The sequence below is a fragment of the Mercenaria mercenaria genome, chromosome 2, assembly GCF_021730395.1.
Source record: "Mercenaria mercenaria strain notata chromosome 2, MADL_Memer_1, whole genome shotgun sequence".
Classification (NCBI taxonomy): Eukaryota; Metazoa; Mollusca; class Bivalvia; order Venerida; family Veneridae; genus Mercenaria; species Mercenaria mercenaria.
The window spans coordinates 60569249-60587505 of record NC_069362.1 but is presented as its reverse complement, the minus strand read 5'-3'; the positions used below and the strand labels follow the sequence as shown (position 1 = coordinate 60587505).

Here is an 18257-nt window from a genome sequence, read left to right as displayed (position 1 = left end):
AAGGCCATATTTTTCATGGGATCTGTATGAAAATTGGTCTGAATGTTCATCTTGATGATATCTAGGTCAAGTTCGAAACAGGGTCATGTGCGGTCAAAAACTAGGTCATTAGGTCTAAAAATAGAAAAACCTTGTGACCTCTCTAGAGACCATACTTGTGAATGGATCTCCATAAAAATTGGTCAGAATGTTCACCTTGATGATATCTAGGTCATGTTTGAAACTGGGTCACGTGCCTTAAAAAACTAGGTCAGTAGGTCAAATAATAAAAAAACCTTGTGACCTCTCTAGAGGCCATACTTTTCATGGGAACTGTATGAAAGTTGGTCTGAATGTTCATCTTGATGATATCTAGGTCAAGTTTGAAACTGGGTCAACTGCGTTCAAAGACTCGGTCAGTAGGTCTAAAATTATTAAAATCTTTTGACCTCTCTAGAGACCATATTTTTCAAGGATCTTCATGAAAATTGGTCAGAATTTTTATCTTGATAATATCTAGGTCAAGTTCAAAACTGGGTCACATGAGCTCAAAAACTAGGTCACTATGTCAAATAATAGAAAAAACAACGTCATACTCAAAACTGGGTCATGTGGGAAGAGGTGAGCGATTCAGGACCATCATGGTCCTCTTGTTTAATTGAGGTTGATGAAATTTAGTCAAAATGATTGCCTTCATCAAATCTAGGTCAAATTCGAATATAGGTCATCTTAGCTTAAAAACTAGGTCAGTAGGTCAAATTGAAGAAAATGCTTGTTTACACTTAAAAGACCACATTTTTGATCCAATCTTAATGAAAATTGGTCAGAATATTTGTTTCCATGAAATCACTATGTCAAACATGTTGACACTGTTATGGTATGTTTATCAGGTGAGCGACCTAGGGCCATCTTGGCCCTCTTGTTTATTTTATCTGTAATAATTAGCAGACGGAAAAATTGTCACTCTTATCATGATTTATCAAGGAAATACTCTACTATCCATCAAATTTCTTCTACGTACATTAAACAGTTTTACAAAATGTAGTTTAAAATCTTCAGGATTGGACAGATATTCATTCATTCAAAGGACAATTCAAAGAACTGTTGTTAACGACACAAAATGAATCGTTTCATGAAATAATGTAAAACAGATACAAATACAAACACAAGGAATTATATAAAAAGAATGGTTGTAACGTCATTACAAGTCAGAGAGCTTGCCACTACACCACTGCGCCGTTGTTTATCTAAGTTGATTATTTTGATAAATTTAGGAATTTTTAGGACACAAATATCGCGTAATACAACGAAAATGCCCGAAAATATTGGCGAAGATTAATGAGTGCCAGGTCAGTACTTACAGACAATATTCTTGTCACCAAGATGAAGTGCTGTCATCAAACAAATAATTTTTAGCACATTGCCATGTACTAGCATGTCAAGTTGCATTCCGTCTTAATCCAAGAGGTAGAAATGCAAGAATGTTCTTACATACTTACACGACTGTATATTGACCTGTGTAACTTCTTCAGATGTTACACATTTTGAATCTCCTCTTACTTGTAGTTTCATATCCAGTATCTCAGTATCCTAGAAGATTAAATTTATTATTTTTACAGGTCACCTAAAAGGAAAAAGAGGAGCCCAACCCCTCGCCCCACAAAGGTACATGTAGGGAAGTTGACACGGAACGTGACCAAAGACCATGTTCAGGAGATATTCTCTGTGTATGGGTCAATCAAGCATTTGGAGATGCCCCCTGACCGGGCACATCCAAACTTCGCTAAGGGATTTGCATATGTTGATTTTGCAACACCAGAAGAGGCAGAAAAAGCTGTAAAACATATGGATGGAGGTAAGGAAATGGAAATAGGTGATCAAAATATTTCTTCCGTCAAAATGATTTGGGTTTCTCTGTTTATAAGATCGCAGGTTGGACTTAAATATGATAAGGTCTAATATTGTGGTCAGTTTCAAATGACTCTTTGATATTAATATACAATTTCCAGTCAGTTGTTGAAATAGTAATCTTTCTGAGTGGTTTTGGGGTGCTGCATTTTGTGCCATGGTTCATTATACCCCCACCAAGTATGTTTGGGGAGGCTATATAGGAGTCAGTTTTGTCAGGTCGCGTCCCGAAATCTATATGCCTGGAAGGATTTTAATTTAACTTCACATTATTATTCCTCAAGACCAGCTGACATGTTGAACACATCACCTATGCCTGGTGGTCAAAGGTCAAGGTCACAGTTCAAGGTCAAAGGTTAGATATTTGGTTTTTGCTTCATAACTTCTATGTGCCTGGAAGGGTTTTATTACTAAATAGATTTGATTCAAACTTAAAATAGTTGTTCAACATAATCACCCATATCATGTGACACATGGGCCATAACTCTTGCACCAGTATTTCTTAAATTATGCCACCCTTTTTACTTAGAATTTCAGGTTAAAGTTTTGATACACTTTCACTCTATCTCAGTTATTACTATTAAATGGATTTGATTCAAACTTAAAATGGATGTTCCACCTTATCACCCACATCATGTGACATAAGGTGCATAACTCTGACACCAATTTTTCATGAATTATGCCCCCTTTTGCTTAGAATTTAAGGTTAATTTTGATGCATTTTCACTATATCTCAGTTATTACGAAATGCATTTGTTTCAAACTTGAAGTAGTTGTTCCACATCATCACCCGCATTATATGACACAAGGTGCATAACAAATATTTCCTGAATTATGCCCTCTTTTTGCTTAGAATTATACTTATATAATTATAGTGTTTTGATACACTTTATCTGTACCTCTCTTATTATTTGATACTTTTAACACAGACTCAAGCTATTGTGCAATATTCAGCCACCATTGGAGTCATTAAACACTCCAGTGACAGATCTTTACAGATTTAAATGTTTTTGGTACACATGTTGTAACATCATAAAATACAGGTAAAGTTTGATTTTGGCTACAAACCCACCAATTTTATATGTAGTTATGGCCCCTTTCCAACTTAAAATTTGTCAAACTCATGGTTGCCAGACAATAACTCAGAAAGGCTTGACAGATTTAGATAAATTTTGGTACACAGGTGGAACATCATAAAATACAGGTCAAAGTTGATTTAAATTGCACCTTCTTGTGGCCGTGTCTTTCTTATAGTTGCCATTCTTCTGTGACAAGACCGTATTATGGAGGTATTTGTCACTCCTCCTGTGACAGTTCTAGTTATCATTGTGGGTTAAAAACCCTGATTGCAAAGTTGTATTGTTCCATGTGAGCTGATATGTGGAATGTCATTGGTTCAACCTGGATGCCTGCACATGCTTAAAATAAATGTTTATAAGGACATTTGGGTTTTTGTTCACCTTTAAAAGCTTGAAAATCACCATTTGTATAAAATACTGTCAGTGTGGCCTATAACTCAACTAGAACATACAAATAAGGTTTGAATTAAATTCTATCAGGATGCAGTCTTTATAGCCTTATTGTCAAAGACTACTTCTGTAGAGCCAATACTGTTTACCATATCTTTGAACTACTACTGATCAGACAAAGTTGATATGATGACTGTCAGGTCAAAATCCTGAATTCTGCTTTATGATTGTCGTGTAGGAAATTCCTGTCTAACATTCAAATGATGAAATACTTAATGAAAGAAAACTCTGAGTGACATGCTTATCAATAAATGATTTGGCTTTATAGCTTTTCAGTTATGAACATTTAATGTATAAAATGATCTTAACTGTATATACAGGTCAGATAGATGGACAGGAAGTTACCGCTCAGACTGTGCTGCCACCTAGGCCAGCTCCCAGACCAGCACGGCGCAGTCCACCACCTGGCAGGAGAGGTGGTCCTCCAGGGAGGTGGCGACCTTCACCTCCGAGGTACAGAGACAGAAGGTATGTTCAGTTGTATTATTGTAGTTAAGTTAATGCTATGTTAATATATACCACCAAGTGTTAAACCAACAAACTTTCAGTAAGGAGCTTTCTGGTAATGATTTGATTATGATTCTAAAATGAAACCAGCGTACAGAAACTTAAAACATGCCATAGAGTAAAGGGCAACTGTTGAGTTAACTGATTAAAATAGCAAAATATTAAGCACACAACAATAACATCTTTTTGCTTAAGTTTGGCAGTGTTTCATTATGCTTTGAAAATATTGATATTAAATTGTACATTGTCAAAAATATTTTGGTCTGATTGTGCAGAGCCACTTTAACAAGATAATTCATGTTCTATTTTGATCTTTTTTTGAAAATTTCATTTTATCATTCTGCAACAGTAGGTTATACTAATAAGTATATGCAACAATTATTATACGCCCGAAGGGATAATTCTACCCCCGACAACAAAGTTGTAAGGGCGGGTATACTGGTTTCAGATTGTCTGTCTGTCTGTCCGTCTGTCCGTAGACGCAATCTTGTGCGCACCATCTCTCCTTATCCCCTTGACAGAATTTAATGAAACTTCACACAAGTGATCAGTACCACTAGTAGTTGTGCATGGGGCATGTTAGGTTCTTTTAGAAAAAAAATTTGCAGAGTTATGGGACTTTGGTTTTTTGTTACTATACTATATACATAGACACAATCTTGTGCGCACCATCTCTCCTCATCCCCTTGACACAGTTTAATGAAACTTCACACAAGTGATCAGTACCACTAGTAGTTGTGCATGGGGCATGTTAGGTTCTTTTAGAAAAAAAATTTGCAGAGTTATGGGACTTTGTTTTTTTGTTACTATACTATATACATAGACACAATCTTTTGCGCACCATCTCTCCTCATCCCCTTGACACAATTTAATGAAACTTCACACAAGTGATCAGTAACAACAGTAGTTGTGCATGGGGCATGTTAGGTTCTTTCAGCAACAGAAATTGCAGAGTTATGGGACTTTGTTTCTTGTTAACATACTATGTACATACAGTCTGCGCGTACCTAATCTACCAAACCCTTGCACACAATTTAATGAAACTTCACACAAGTGATCAGTACCAACCCTAGTTGTGCATGGTGCATGTTACATTCTTTTAGATAAGTATTCTGCATAGTTATGGGACTTTGTTTTTAGCTCACCTGAGCACAAAGTGCTCAGGGTGAGGTATTGTGATCGCTCACCGTCCGGTGTCCGTCCGGCGTCCGTCCGTCCACGCTTTCCTTTAAACAACATCTCCTCCTAAACCAACAGGCCAATTTTGATGAAACTTCACAGGGTTGTTCCTTGGATGGTCTTCTTTAAAAATTGTTCAAAGAATTGAATTCCATACAGAATTCTGGTTGCCATGGCAACCAAAAGGAAAAACTTTAAAAATCTTCTTCTCAAAAACCAGAAGCCCTAGAGCTTAGATATTTGGTGTGAAGCATTGCCTAGTGGACCTCTACCAAATTTGTTCAAATCATGACCCCAGGGTCAAAATTGACCCCGCCCAAGGGGTCACTTGATTTTACATAGGAAAATCTTAAAAAATCTTCTTCTCAAAAACCAGAAGCCCTAGAGCTTAGATATTTGACATGTAGCATTGCCTAATGGACCTCTACTAAAATTATTCAAATCATGACCCCGGGCTCAAAATTGACCTCGCCCCAGGGATCACTTGATTTTACATAGGAAAATCTTCAAAAAATTTCTAAAAATAAACCAGAAGGCCTAGAGCTTAGATATTTGACTTGTAGCATTGCCTAGTGGACCTCCACAAAATTTGTTCAAATCATGACCCCTGGTCAAAATTGACCCCGCCCCTGGGGTCACTTGATTTTACATAGGAAAATCTTAAAAAATCTTTTTCTCAAAAACCAGAAGCCCTAGAGCTTAGATGTTTGACATGTAGCATTGCCTAGTGGACCTCTACTAAAATTGTTCAAATCATGACCCCGGGGTCAAAATTGACCTCGCCCCAGGGGTCACTTGATTTTACATAGGAAAATCTTCAAAAAATTTCTAAAAATAAACCAGAAGGCCTAGAGCTTAGATATTTGACATGTAGCATTGCCTAGTGGACTTCTACAAAATTTGTTCAAATCATGATCCCCGGGGTCAAAATTGACCCCACCCCAGGGGTCACTTGATTTTACATAGGAAAATCTTCAAAATTTTTCTAAAAATAAACCAGAAGGCCTAGATCTTAGATATACGACATGTAGCATTGCCTAGTAGACTTCTACAAAATTTGTTCAAATCATGACCCCAGGGTCAAAATTGACCCCGCCCCAGGGGTCACTTGATTTTACATAGGAAAATTTTAAAAAAACTTTTTCTCAAAAACCAAAACCCCTAGGGGCTTAGATTTTTGGACAGTAGCATTCCCTAGTGGCCCTCTACTAAAATTGTTCAAATCAGGGGCCCCCCGGGGGCAAAATGACCCCCCCCCGGGGGGTTCACTTTTTTTTACTTAGGAAAATCTTCAAAATTTTTTCTAAAATCCAAAAGGGGCCTAGGGCTTGATATTTGACTTTTTAGCTTTTGCCTAGTGGACCTCCACAAAATTTTTTTAAATCGGGCCCCCCGGGTAAAAAATTGACCCCCCCCCAGGGGTCACTTGATTTTAATGGGAAAAATTTCTTCTTCTAAAAAAACCAGAACCCCTAAAAGCTTAGATATTTGAATGTAGCATTCCCGAGTGGCCCCCCCCTTTATTTAAAAGGGTTAAAATCATGCCCCCGGGGCAAAAATTGCCCTGGGCCCCGGGGGTTTCACTTGTTTTTAAACATGGGAAAAAATCTTAAAAATTTTTCTCAAAAAATAAACCGGGAAGGCCCTTGGTTTTAGATATTTGCATTTTGCATTGCCTAGGGGAACTTACAAAATTTGTTAAAAATCATGCCCCCCGGGGGTCAAAATTGCCCACCCCAGGGGTCACTTGATTTTACATGGGAAAATCTTCAAAATTTTTCAAAAAATTAAACCCAAAAGGCCCTAGATCTTAGATATACAATTGTGTTTCCCCTTTTGGATTCTACAAAATTTGTTCAAATTTGCCCAAACCGGGGTCAAATTGACCCCCCCCCCATGGTTTAAATTGTTTGTACATAAAAAATCTTCAAAATAAACCAAAAGGGCCTAGAGCTTAGAAAATTTCATATGTAGCATTCCCTAGTGGACCTTAAAAAAATTTGTTCAATCAGGCCCCCGGGGGTTTAAAAATTTTGGACCCCCCCCCAAAGGGGTCATTGATTTTACTTTGGAAAATCTTAAAAAAATCTCTAAAATAAACCAAAAGGGCCCTTAGTTCTTAGATTTTTTGACATTTTGCTTTTGCCTAGTGGGAATTCAACAAAAATTTGTTAAAAATCATGACCCCCGGGGTTTAAAATTGGGACCCCACCCCATGGGTTTAAATTGTTTAGCTTTAGCAAAGAATTTTTTTTAAAGGGAAAGAAATTTTGACTCAGGGGAGCGATAAAGGGCCTTCATGGCCCTTTTTTTGGTTACTTTAACTGTTTACATACGGTCTATAAAAATTTACAGTCCACATAATTATGCAATCTTGTGTGCGTAAAATTGCAATGTACTGTGTCATTTGCATGCGGGTTTTCATTCATCACTTTTAGTGATAGCTCTAGTTTTTTAAAGACGCCTGTGTCCCCTGTTGTCCGTTAGCATTATTGTATTGCTCTGTAATTTGCCCCCTTAAAGGTTTGGGGGAAAAATTTTGACACGGGTTTTTTCGCCACACAGAGCGCATGTTTTGGATGACTCGCTTAAAGGTTTCAAGGTCAAAATTTGGGGGAAAAAGGTCATATCTTAGGGTTTTATTGCTCCCACTGTGGGGCTTTTACCGTGAATACCCATGTAAAAGGGCGCCCCCATTTTTATAAGGGCGCCCCCCGATCTTAGCCCAAATTTTCCGGGGGGGGGGGGAAATTGTCAATTTTGGGGGGATGGAAAACCCGTTTGTAGAGTTTAAAAACCCGCCACGGGAAAATTTTTTAAAATTTTTTATCCCCGGGGCGGAGGGAAAGCATGGGTCTCACGGTCTATCGTTTTTTGGGTTTTCTCGAAAAAAAAAACCGGGTAAATTATTTTTTTTGTTTGTTTTTTTTCCTTTTTTTTTTTCACTATTTTAAATTAAATAAATGCGTGTTCAATATTTCGGAATGGTATTTTTTCAAATGACATGAGCTTTTCAATTCAAATGAAACAAAAGGTGTGATTTGTCTTTTTGTCAGATTTATAAAGCCAGTAATTCCGGCAATTAACGTGTCACCTCGTGTCCAAATTTTGTTGTTTACGTTTTGTCTCGGTTAAAAAATAAATTTCGATCTTTTAATTAGTATCATAATTTTTGTGATTGTAAACATTTTTTCGTCAAAATTTCTTTTAAATTTATATGAAATTTTAAATTTTTTTTGAAAGAAAAATAAACAATTCGATCTTTTACGGAACGTAACGACAATCTTAGAAATTTTTTTGGGGGGCAGTAAGTGCGGGGAGTAGTTTCCCCTTTTCCAAAATGGCAAACACGGTTTCAAAATTGTTTTTAAGTTTGGAAAATTGTCTTTACCTGTTTTATTATGCGCACCCACGATTCGGGGGTGGGTTCCCGGGGGGGCAAAAAAAAAAGCGCATTATTAAAATGGGTATCTATGGTATTTACTTTGATGCTTTCAACAACAATTTTCTTTTTTGGAAATTTTTCATGTGTGGGTGATGGGAAAAGGTAAATTTTAAAAAAAACTAATTTTCCCAACATTTTTTGAAACACCAAACCCGAAGAAGGGTCTCCCCCCAGAAGGGCGTTCGCGCAGTTAAAATCACCTGTCAGACGAAAACGGTACAGTAGATCCAGCTTTAGCTCTTCAAGATGAGACAATTTAAAAATAGAAAAACATTAAAGTCTAATTAGGAGATGGTCAGAGGGGTATTTGGCAGCTTAAAGGACATAAAGTAATACAATTTCTGGGATTGTGTGCTGTACTGATTTTGGTACACGTCAAGAACCAGTGAAAGTGATTGCAAAGACAGGAATGTTGAATGTTGCAAAGAAATTTGACCACTATTTTATTGTTGTTTACAAAAGTTTTTCAGAAGTGTCAGTGTTTCTTTCATTTTTAAAATTTTCAATTTAGGTATAATGAGTGGGCATTTTCTATGTATTTGTTTATTTTTAATATTCAGTGTTTTTCATGTTTTTTCCCCCCGAAAAATAAAAATCAGGACTTTGTATCTAAATTTTGTTATGTACCCATGAAAATTGAATTCTTTTTGAAAGTTAAAAAAGGTACTATTTCATCATAAAAGCGGTTTTGAAAGCAACTGATTTAAGCTTAAAGCTTTCTTTACAGTCTAGCTCAGATGAATTCGTAAATTAGGATAAATTAAACTAGCATCTTGTTTTAAATATAATTGAAGTTTGATTATGCCCAAATTAAATTTAAATTAAACTGTAGTAGTTTTTGGATACGCCTGTAAAAATTTCCCATGTAGCCGACTGAAACCCGGGCAAAACTTTTTTGTTTTATATACAGTCAAGAAAGGAGCCCAAGGTTATGCAATGTTCGGGTTCCTCGGGCCTGTATTCATTGAGGTTTTAAAATCTAAGAACGGGGAAAATATTCAAATTGCCGAAAATTTGTTTGTAGCATGTCTTTCCTAATGAAACTTTGCAGAGCTGTCTGCAGCTAAAGAATGAATATTTTTGCAGTATTTCATTACAAATTTTAGCGTTTTTAAAGTCTTATTAAGTTTTAAACTTAAAATGTTGATGAATACAGGCCCAGGTCTGGGTTCCCAAGCCTGAAGAAGGTATCCACAACTTGAAATTTTAAACCTAAAAATCTCTTCCCCGCCACACAAAAAAAAATTACTTTTTTTTTAGCTCACCCGAGCACAAAGTGCCAAAGGTGGCTTTTGTGACACCCCGTGTCGGGGTCCGCGTCTCCGTCGTCCCTCCCCTCCGTCCGTCCGTCGTCAACAATTTGACTGTTAACTCTTTAAGTCAATTTTTGGCCCCTCTTAATGAAATTGTCAAATGTTACCCTCGAAAAAACTTTAAAATTTGATATTGGGGCTCTGGGGTCAATACTAGGTCACAGGTCAAACAAAGGAAAAGTTGTTAAAAACTCTAGAGGTCCATTTTTGGCCCCCAAATTTAATGAAAATGGCGAATGTCCATCAAAAAAATCTTTGGGCGAGTTCGATATTGGGGCATCTGGGGTCAAAAACTAGGTCACAGTTTTAAATCAAAGGAAAAACTTGTTAACACTCTAGGTCACATTTTTGGCCCAATCTTAATGAACTGGTCAGAATGTTCCCTAAAAAAATTTGGACGAGTTTTTATATTGGGTCATCTGGGTCAAAACTAGTATCAGGGAAATCAAAAGGAAAAGCTTGTTAACCTCAGAGGGCACATTTTTGGGCCCCAAATTTTAAAGAAACTTTTGGGCAGAATGTTACCCTCAATAAATCTTGGAGGTTTGATATTGGGCATCTGGGGTCCAAAAATAGGTCACCAGGTCAAATCAAAAGGAAAAACTTTTTAAACTCTAGAGGTCACAATTTTGGCCCCAAACTTTGAAAATTTACCAAATGTTTAAACTGTGATCTTAAATCCCGTTTGAATCTGGGTCATTAGGGTAAAAAACTAGGCCCAGGGCAAATCAAAGGAAAAACTGTTTACCACTGTAGAGGCCCCATTTATGCCCTATCATATGAAACTTGGCAGGGAAAGTTTAAACTTTAGGATTTAAGGCAAGTGTAAACTGGGGGAGGTGGGGGCAAAAACGGTCCTAGGGCAGATCAAAGGAAAAGCTTGTTAACACTGTAGAGGCCATATTTATGACTGTATCTTCTAAACTTATCGAAATTTTCTTGTGATCTTTTGGCAATTTTTCTGGGTCAGTGGATCAAAAATAGGGCACCCGGGGGCAAATCAAAGGAAAAACTAGTTAAACTTTTGGGGCCACTTTTTTACCTTCTTAAGAAATTTGTCGAAGTTAACTTTATGATCTTTTTGGTCAATTTAAAATTTGGGTCATTAGGGTCAAAAAACAGGTCACTAGGTCATAAAGGAAAACCTTTTTAACACTTAGAGGCCCCATTTATGACTGTATTTCATGAAACTTTGTCAGAATGTTAAATTGGATCTTTAGGGCAAGTTCAAATCTGGGCGTCGGGGCAAAAAATGGTCTGGGGTCAAAACAAAGAAAGGCTTTTAACACTTTTGGGCCCCATTTTGACCCTTTTTAATGAAACTTTGGGCAGAAAATTTAAATTTTTGATCTTTTGGGCTTGTAGGCAATGCCTGAATACATCAATTTATTGAGCTGCTGCACCAATGCCTGAATACAGCAATTTATTCAGCATCTGCACCAATGCCTGAATATATCAATTTATTGAGCTGCTGCACCAATGCCTGAATACAGCAATTTATTCAGCATCTGCACCAATGCCTGAATACATCAATTTATTCAGCAGCTGCACCAATGCCTAAATACAACAATTTATTCAGCATCTGCACCAATGCCTGAATACATCAATTTATTGAGCTGCTGCACCAATGCCTGAATACAGAAATTTATTCAGTACCTGCACCAATGCCTGAATACAGAAATTTATTCAGTACCTGAACCAATGCCTGAATACAGAAATTTATTCAGTAGCTGCAACATTTACTGAACACAGTAGCTACAACAGCGATTGTCGGGAAGGTTCATCAAACTTGGCCCGTGACTAGAGCTGTCACTAACTGTGATTGATACCCCTAGACGCAAATTTGATACACGGAAAGTAGAATGTTGTGATCGTGACCTTTGACCTCTAAGTGTAACCTTGACCCTTGTACCTAGTGACCTGGTTTAATGCCCTATACTGTCTGGATGGGGTTAACAGTTGCTTATATGTCTCTTATTTATTTCAAATTATCGTTGATTAAACACAACTGTCGTAGTATATGATATATAAATCAATGCTACCTAAGGCTCTTTTGTTACATGCATTATCGATTTTTAGGAATGTCGAGGAAGGACACGAGAGGGTAGGGTACAGAAATGACATGTAACTTAATTGTATTTAACATGTTGATAATAAACATTTGAAATTCCTTGAGATAAACTGTTGCTACAGATTTTTCTATTCTTTTTCTTCTTATTATTATAACTATTTTATAAAACATCGGTGACATTAACAGATTATTAAGATATTTGGAATTTATTAAGGGATTAAATAAAAATATATAATTTCATTACGTTTTGCATTTCATCTTCAAGCCGTAATGATAACATCAGCATAATGTTAAGTATATCTAATTCTGTTTGAAAACGACCCATTAAGTTTATATGCTGAAAGGAATGAAGGAGCCTTTCTCTAGTATTTTTTACTAATACCTCAAGGGCGTAACCAGAAGATGGGGTACGGACGCTGAGCGGAGATTATACGGAAACAGTGCCATTTCTGTGCAGTTGCCGTGCAGACTCCACAAGCTTTCCATGGAAATCGTCTGGACGGCAGTCTAGGTGAATAAAAAATTCTGGGGTCAGTCTCCCACAATCTCCCGAAACATGGTTGGCTCGATTCTGAGGTAAGCTTTGAAGTCCCCGTCTGATTCCTGCATCAACTCCTGCATCAGTATGTCATGGTGTCCCAGGGTGACCCGTCTCAGCAGCAAGGGCTTCACACAAACCTTCCTCTTCTTGCGCCTTTGTCGGACCTGCTGCTCATCAAGGACGACAGGGCTTGTAAGTATCTGAGTCTTAGTGGTACTATCATTTTGCCTAAGAGACAAATAATGAAAAGATGTTGGAGATGGCCAATATATATAACCATCTGAAAAATGTGTGCGGCAATGATGCGGCCGTTATAAGGTTGCCGCGCGATGATTGTTTAGTATCCGTGCGTTTTCACGGGTACCGCACGGGCAGCAAGTGCAAGGCCCGTGCGAAGGTCCTACGAGCCTACAATCTCCGTACCATTTCTTTTGGGCAACATGTCAACGAAAAATCATGCGTTGGCTGCACGATCAGCGCAATGCCTCCTAAAGATGCCCGTGTGGAGATTGTGCAATGCCATCTGCGACACGTGTACGAGCTACGGGATTTCGATTTTCTAATTTGTAGAATTTTTCACTAAGCAATTCGTCGAGACTGCGGATTTCGTGAAATAACCTGCAATTTTGTCTGTTTGTCCAAAGTAAATGAGAAAAGAGCTTAGAACTGCATGGAAATCAGTAGCAACAAGAATTTTGTATCGAGGGAAAACACATCATGCGCTGTTTGTCATCCTTAAATAATAGATTCTTGTATCTTGCATAATTTCTAAATAACAAAGAGCATTTCTTACCGAAAACGATCTGGTCCAAGATCTTACGTTATTATTCCACTATTTTACAGTCATACGGGTGACTCATCCCAGAAAGGTCTAATCAGTTGTTCCAGCTCATCCGCAAGAATGTTTGTAGTTTTAGTGGAAATACAGCGCGAGAAGGCGCTCTAATTCCATGGTTCTTTAGCGTGCCAGATGGTAAGCACAGGACTCTTAGCCTAATATTACTTAGTAAGTTAGATTGGTAGGGGGCTGGGGGTCGAACTCATGCCCTGGTTTCGGAGTCCGGCAGAGTTGAATTACTACCGTACTATTGCACCGGCTATTTCCTACCTGAATTATACATTACATACTTTTTAATGTAGACATCTAATGTATCGAGCAATATCAAAACCTGAATGGTCGGCGATAATCGTTAATTAAAAGTACTACGTACATAATTAAATATTTTATATGTTTTCTCTATTTTTTATATTTGCATGATGAGTACAGTACACATGGTTAGTAACGTACACATACGAGTTGGTCAGTAGGGTACATGTAAATATGTGTGGTCAAGTGTCGTTAGGGTGGACCCCCGCCCCATCACATCAAAAGTCGTTATGGCGTCCAGCTAAACATCCGATCGGAACTGCCGGATGTCTGCCCGCCAAACATTGTCTTTTTGCTTCTAGAATTACATTTTTGTATTACTTACATTAGAGATAAAAGGTGGTAACAACTAGTTATGAACATTTATGAAAATATCATTTAATCCTAAAGGAAATGTTAGAGAAAATTGCTCACTCTTACCCCTTACACCCTCCCCAAGTCTTCAATATGTGTTGTTTTATTTTTTTGACAATTCCTGCACGTAATTTCATAGATTCACAAAAAAAGTAATGTTTTGAGAAACTCAGAAAAACAAGAAATATAAAAAGTATTTATCTTTATTTTTTTTTTACAAATGATAATTCTATCACTAGATGTACACAAAGAAAAACAACATAACATATGAACAATGTACAAAACCATAAAATATAACCCAACTGATATTTCAAATGTTATGTTTAGAATTAGCAACATCTAAAAATAAAACAACCCTTTCTAACTCTTAGCCTGCTGGCGGCAAGTGATTCTGCCTTTGCGACCAGTGCAGACCAAGATCAGCCTGCACATCCATGCAGTCTGATCATGGTCTGCACTGTTCGCTATTCAGTCAGTAAATTTTTAGTAAACACCCCTTCAAATGATAAATGGTACTGCCTAAATTGGAAGATGGACCAGTCCATTATAGAAATATAGCAGGGTAAGGGCTAAATATGGATTAAGGATAGGTTTGCTTTGTTTTCAAAAGAACTTTGTTTAGAAAAAATGTTTAAAATTGTATATTTTGAAACAGACACATGTGCACCTATCAATAAAGAAATCAACCAAATCATCTGGCAAAGAAGCAAATAAATCAACTATCTTCCAAAAAGAACAAGTGCTATCCAAAATCTGATTGGCCATTGATCACACAATTCTGTAATTATAAATCTTTATATTTAACAATCGTTAAGTATGTATTCCTCTGTGGTGCATTAGTCAAGCATTATGCAGGAAATTTCTTTATTACTGCTGTGACCCCGGTTTCAATTCCCAATGTGGGCATGTTTTTTTTTCTTTCTTGAACTGGCATTTTTAAGACAGTTTATAAACAAAAACTAATGTTCTAATGTTCATATTAAAGATCAAAGTTCAATTTTAAAGAAAGTCCACTTTTAGCCAGAATATGGAGGCCAGTGCCTTTAACAATGTCAAATCATATACATTTCTTTTTTATTACCAACAAAAATGACGTAAACTTCTTTTCTTTTCTAACAAGGTTTGTGAAAAGGAGAAAGAATTGGGCAAAATGCAGATTTTCATTTGTTACACAAAAACATACAATTCAAAAGTCTGACATCATATAACAAGAGGACCATGATGGTCCTGAATCGCTCACCTGTCCCCACATGACCAAGTTTTGAACTGAGTATGACGTCGTTTTTTTCTATTATTTGACATAGTGACCTAGTATTTGAGCTCATGTGACCCAGTTTTGAACTTGACCTAGATATCGAGATAAAAATTCTGACCAAGTTTCATGAAGATCCATTGAAAAATATGGCCTCTAGAGAGGTCACAAGGTTTTTCTATTATCTGACCTAATGACCTAGTTTTTGATGGCACTTGACCAAGTTTCGAACTTGACCTAGATACCATCAAGGTGAACATTCTCACCAATTTTCATGAAGATCTCATGAAAAGTACGGCCTCCAGAGAGGTCACAAGGTTTTTCTATTAATTGACCTAAGGACCTAGTTTTTAAAGGCACGTGACCCAGTTTCGAACTTGACCTAGATGTCATCAAGGTGAACATTCTGACCAATTTTCATGAAGATCTCATGAAAAGTGTGGCCACTAGAGAGGTCACAACGTTTTTCTATTTTTAGACCTAATGACCTAGTTTTTGACCACACGTCATCCACTTTCAAACTTGACCAAGATATCATCAAGGTGAACATTCTGACTAATTTTCATGAAGATCCATTGAAAAATAAGGCCTCTAGAGAGTTCACAAGGTTTTTTCTATTTTTAGACCTAATGACCTAGTTTTTGACCGCATGTGACCCATTTTCGAACTTGACCTAGATATCATCAAAGCGAAGTTTTTCTATTTTTAGACCTAATGACCTAGTTTTTGACCGCATGTGACCCACTTTCGAACTTGACCTAGATATCATCAAAGCGAACATTCAGACCAACTTTCATGAAGATCCATGGAAAAATATGGCCTCTAGACGGTCACAAGTTTTTTCTATTTTTAGACCTAATGACCTAGTTTTGGACCGCACGTGACCCAGTTTCGAACTTGACCTAGATATTATCAAGATGAACATTCTGACTAATTTTCATGAATATCCATTTAAAAATATGGCCTCTAGGGAGGTCACAAGGTTTTTCTATTTTTAGACCTACTGACCTAGTTTTTGACCGCACCTGACCCACTTTCGATCATGGCCTAGATATCATCAAGATGAATATTCTGAACAATTTTCATGAAGATCCATTGAAAAATATGGCCTCTAGGGAGGTCACAAGGTTTTTCTATTTTTAGACCTACTGACCTAGTTTTTGACCGCACATGACCCACTTTCGAACACGGCCTAGATATCATCAAGATGAACATTCTGACCAATTTTCATGAAGATCCATTGAAAAATATGGCCTCTAGGGAGGTCACAAGGTTTTTCTATTTTTAGACCTCATGACCTAGTTTTGGATGGCACGTGACCCAGTTTCGAACTTGACCAAGATATCATCAAGATGATCATTCTGACCAATTTTCATGAAGATCCATTGAAAAATATGGCCTTTAGAGAGGTCACAAGGTTTTTCTATTTTTAGACCTACTGACCTAGTTTTGGATAGCACGTGACCCAGTTTCAAACTTGACCTAGATATCATCAAGATGAACATTCAGACCAACTTTCATACAGATCCCATGAAAAATACGGCCTCTAGAGAGGTCACAAGGTTTTTCTATTATTTGACCTACTGACCTAGTTTTTGATGGCACGTGACCCAGTTTCAAACTTGACCTAGATATCATCAAGTTGAACATTCTGACTAATTTTCATGAAGATCCATTGAAAAATATGGCCTCTAGAGAGGTCACAAGGTTTTTCTATTTTTAAACCTACTGACCTAGTTTTTGACAGCACATGACCTAGTTTCGAACTTGACCTAGATATCATTAAGATGAACATTCTGACCAATTTTCATAAAGATCCCATGAAAAATGTGACCTCTAGAGTGGTCACAAGCAAAAGTTTACGCACGGACGGACGACGGACGCTGCGCGATCACAAAAGCTCACACTGTCACTTTGTGACATGTGAGCTAAAAATAGTTAAACTTCCTAAACCTTGAGCCTGCCGGTGGCAAGAGATTCTGCCTTTGTGATCATGGTCCCCACAGTTTGCAATTCAGTCTGTTAAATTTCAGTGAACATCCCTTTAAATAATATGTGGTACTACCCAAACTGAATGATGGTCCAGTCCATCTTAAGAGATTTAGCAGGGTAAAGGTTAAATGGGGGCAAGACAAACCGGGTTGACTAGAACCAATGATAATGGTCATGAATGATATGTCTGCAATATGAGTAAACAAATGAAACATTGTTGAACACATGTGTTCAGATTGAAAACTATAGTCTTTTTCAAATAATACTATAAATTAACTAATACAAACTAATCACATTAAACAAATGATGTATGATAATCTTGCAGACTAAAATTTGAGGCAATTCTGTGTGACAAAATGTAAAATAGTATAAAAAGCTAGCAGATACTTGAAAATGAACAAAGATGAAGAAAGATTACAAAAAAAGACGATTTGTCAAAAAGTCACTTAAATACATAGATACAGGAATAGGTAAATTCGAAACAATTTCTTAATAATAAAACACACAATTACTGTAACTTGTATAAAGAAAGTCTGGTGGAATTCTAGCAAGCGTATAAACAAAGAGCTACATTTAATATGTATTTATCTAATCATGTAGATAGTAATACAGAATACAATGCAATTTGCATAGTTTTTAGTTAGCAATTTGTGAAACCTGTGTTTGATTTTCAGGACATGATTCATGAATATTCTGAATTCACAAGTGGCAGTTATTTGAGCTGTGCCATGAGAAAACCAACATAGTGCGTTTGTGACCAGCATGGATCCAGACCAGCCTGCGCATCCACGCAGTTTGGTCAGGATCCATGCTGTCCGCTAATGGTTCTTTAATTGCAATAGGCCTTGAAAAGCCAACAGCATGGATCCTGACCAGACTACATGGATGCGCAGGCTGGTCTGGATCCATGCTGGTGACAAACACATTATGTTGATTTTTCTAAGTGGCATTATTTGTAAATATCAATGAAAATAAATCCGTCAAGAACAATGCCCATGCTACAGCATAAGCTGCAACCAACTCCTGTAGTAATTTTGGTA

The 18257-nt window shown here is 37.1% G+C and overlaps 1 protein-coding gene across 1 annotated transcript; it reads left to right on the top strand.

Moving 5' to 3' along the window:
* Positions 1-1592: 1592 nt before the first annotated feature.
* On the top strand, positions 1593-17898 carry LOC128549439 (RNA-binding protein with serine-rich domain 1-B-like). Its single transcript, XM_053526086.1, has 3 exons — positions 1593-1834; positions 3737-3884; positions 17892-17898. The coding sequence occupies exons 1-3, from the start codon at positions 1732-1734 to the stop codon at positions 17896-17898; spliced, it is 258 nt and encodes an 85-aa protein (XP_053382061.1). The 5' UTR covers positions 1593-1731.
* The last annotated feature ends 359 nt before the right edge of the window (positions 17899-18257 follow it).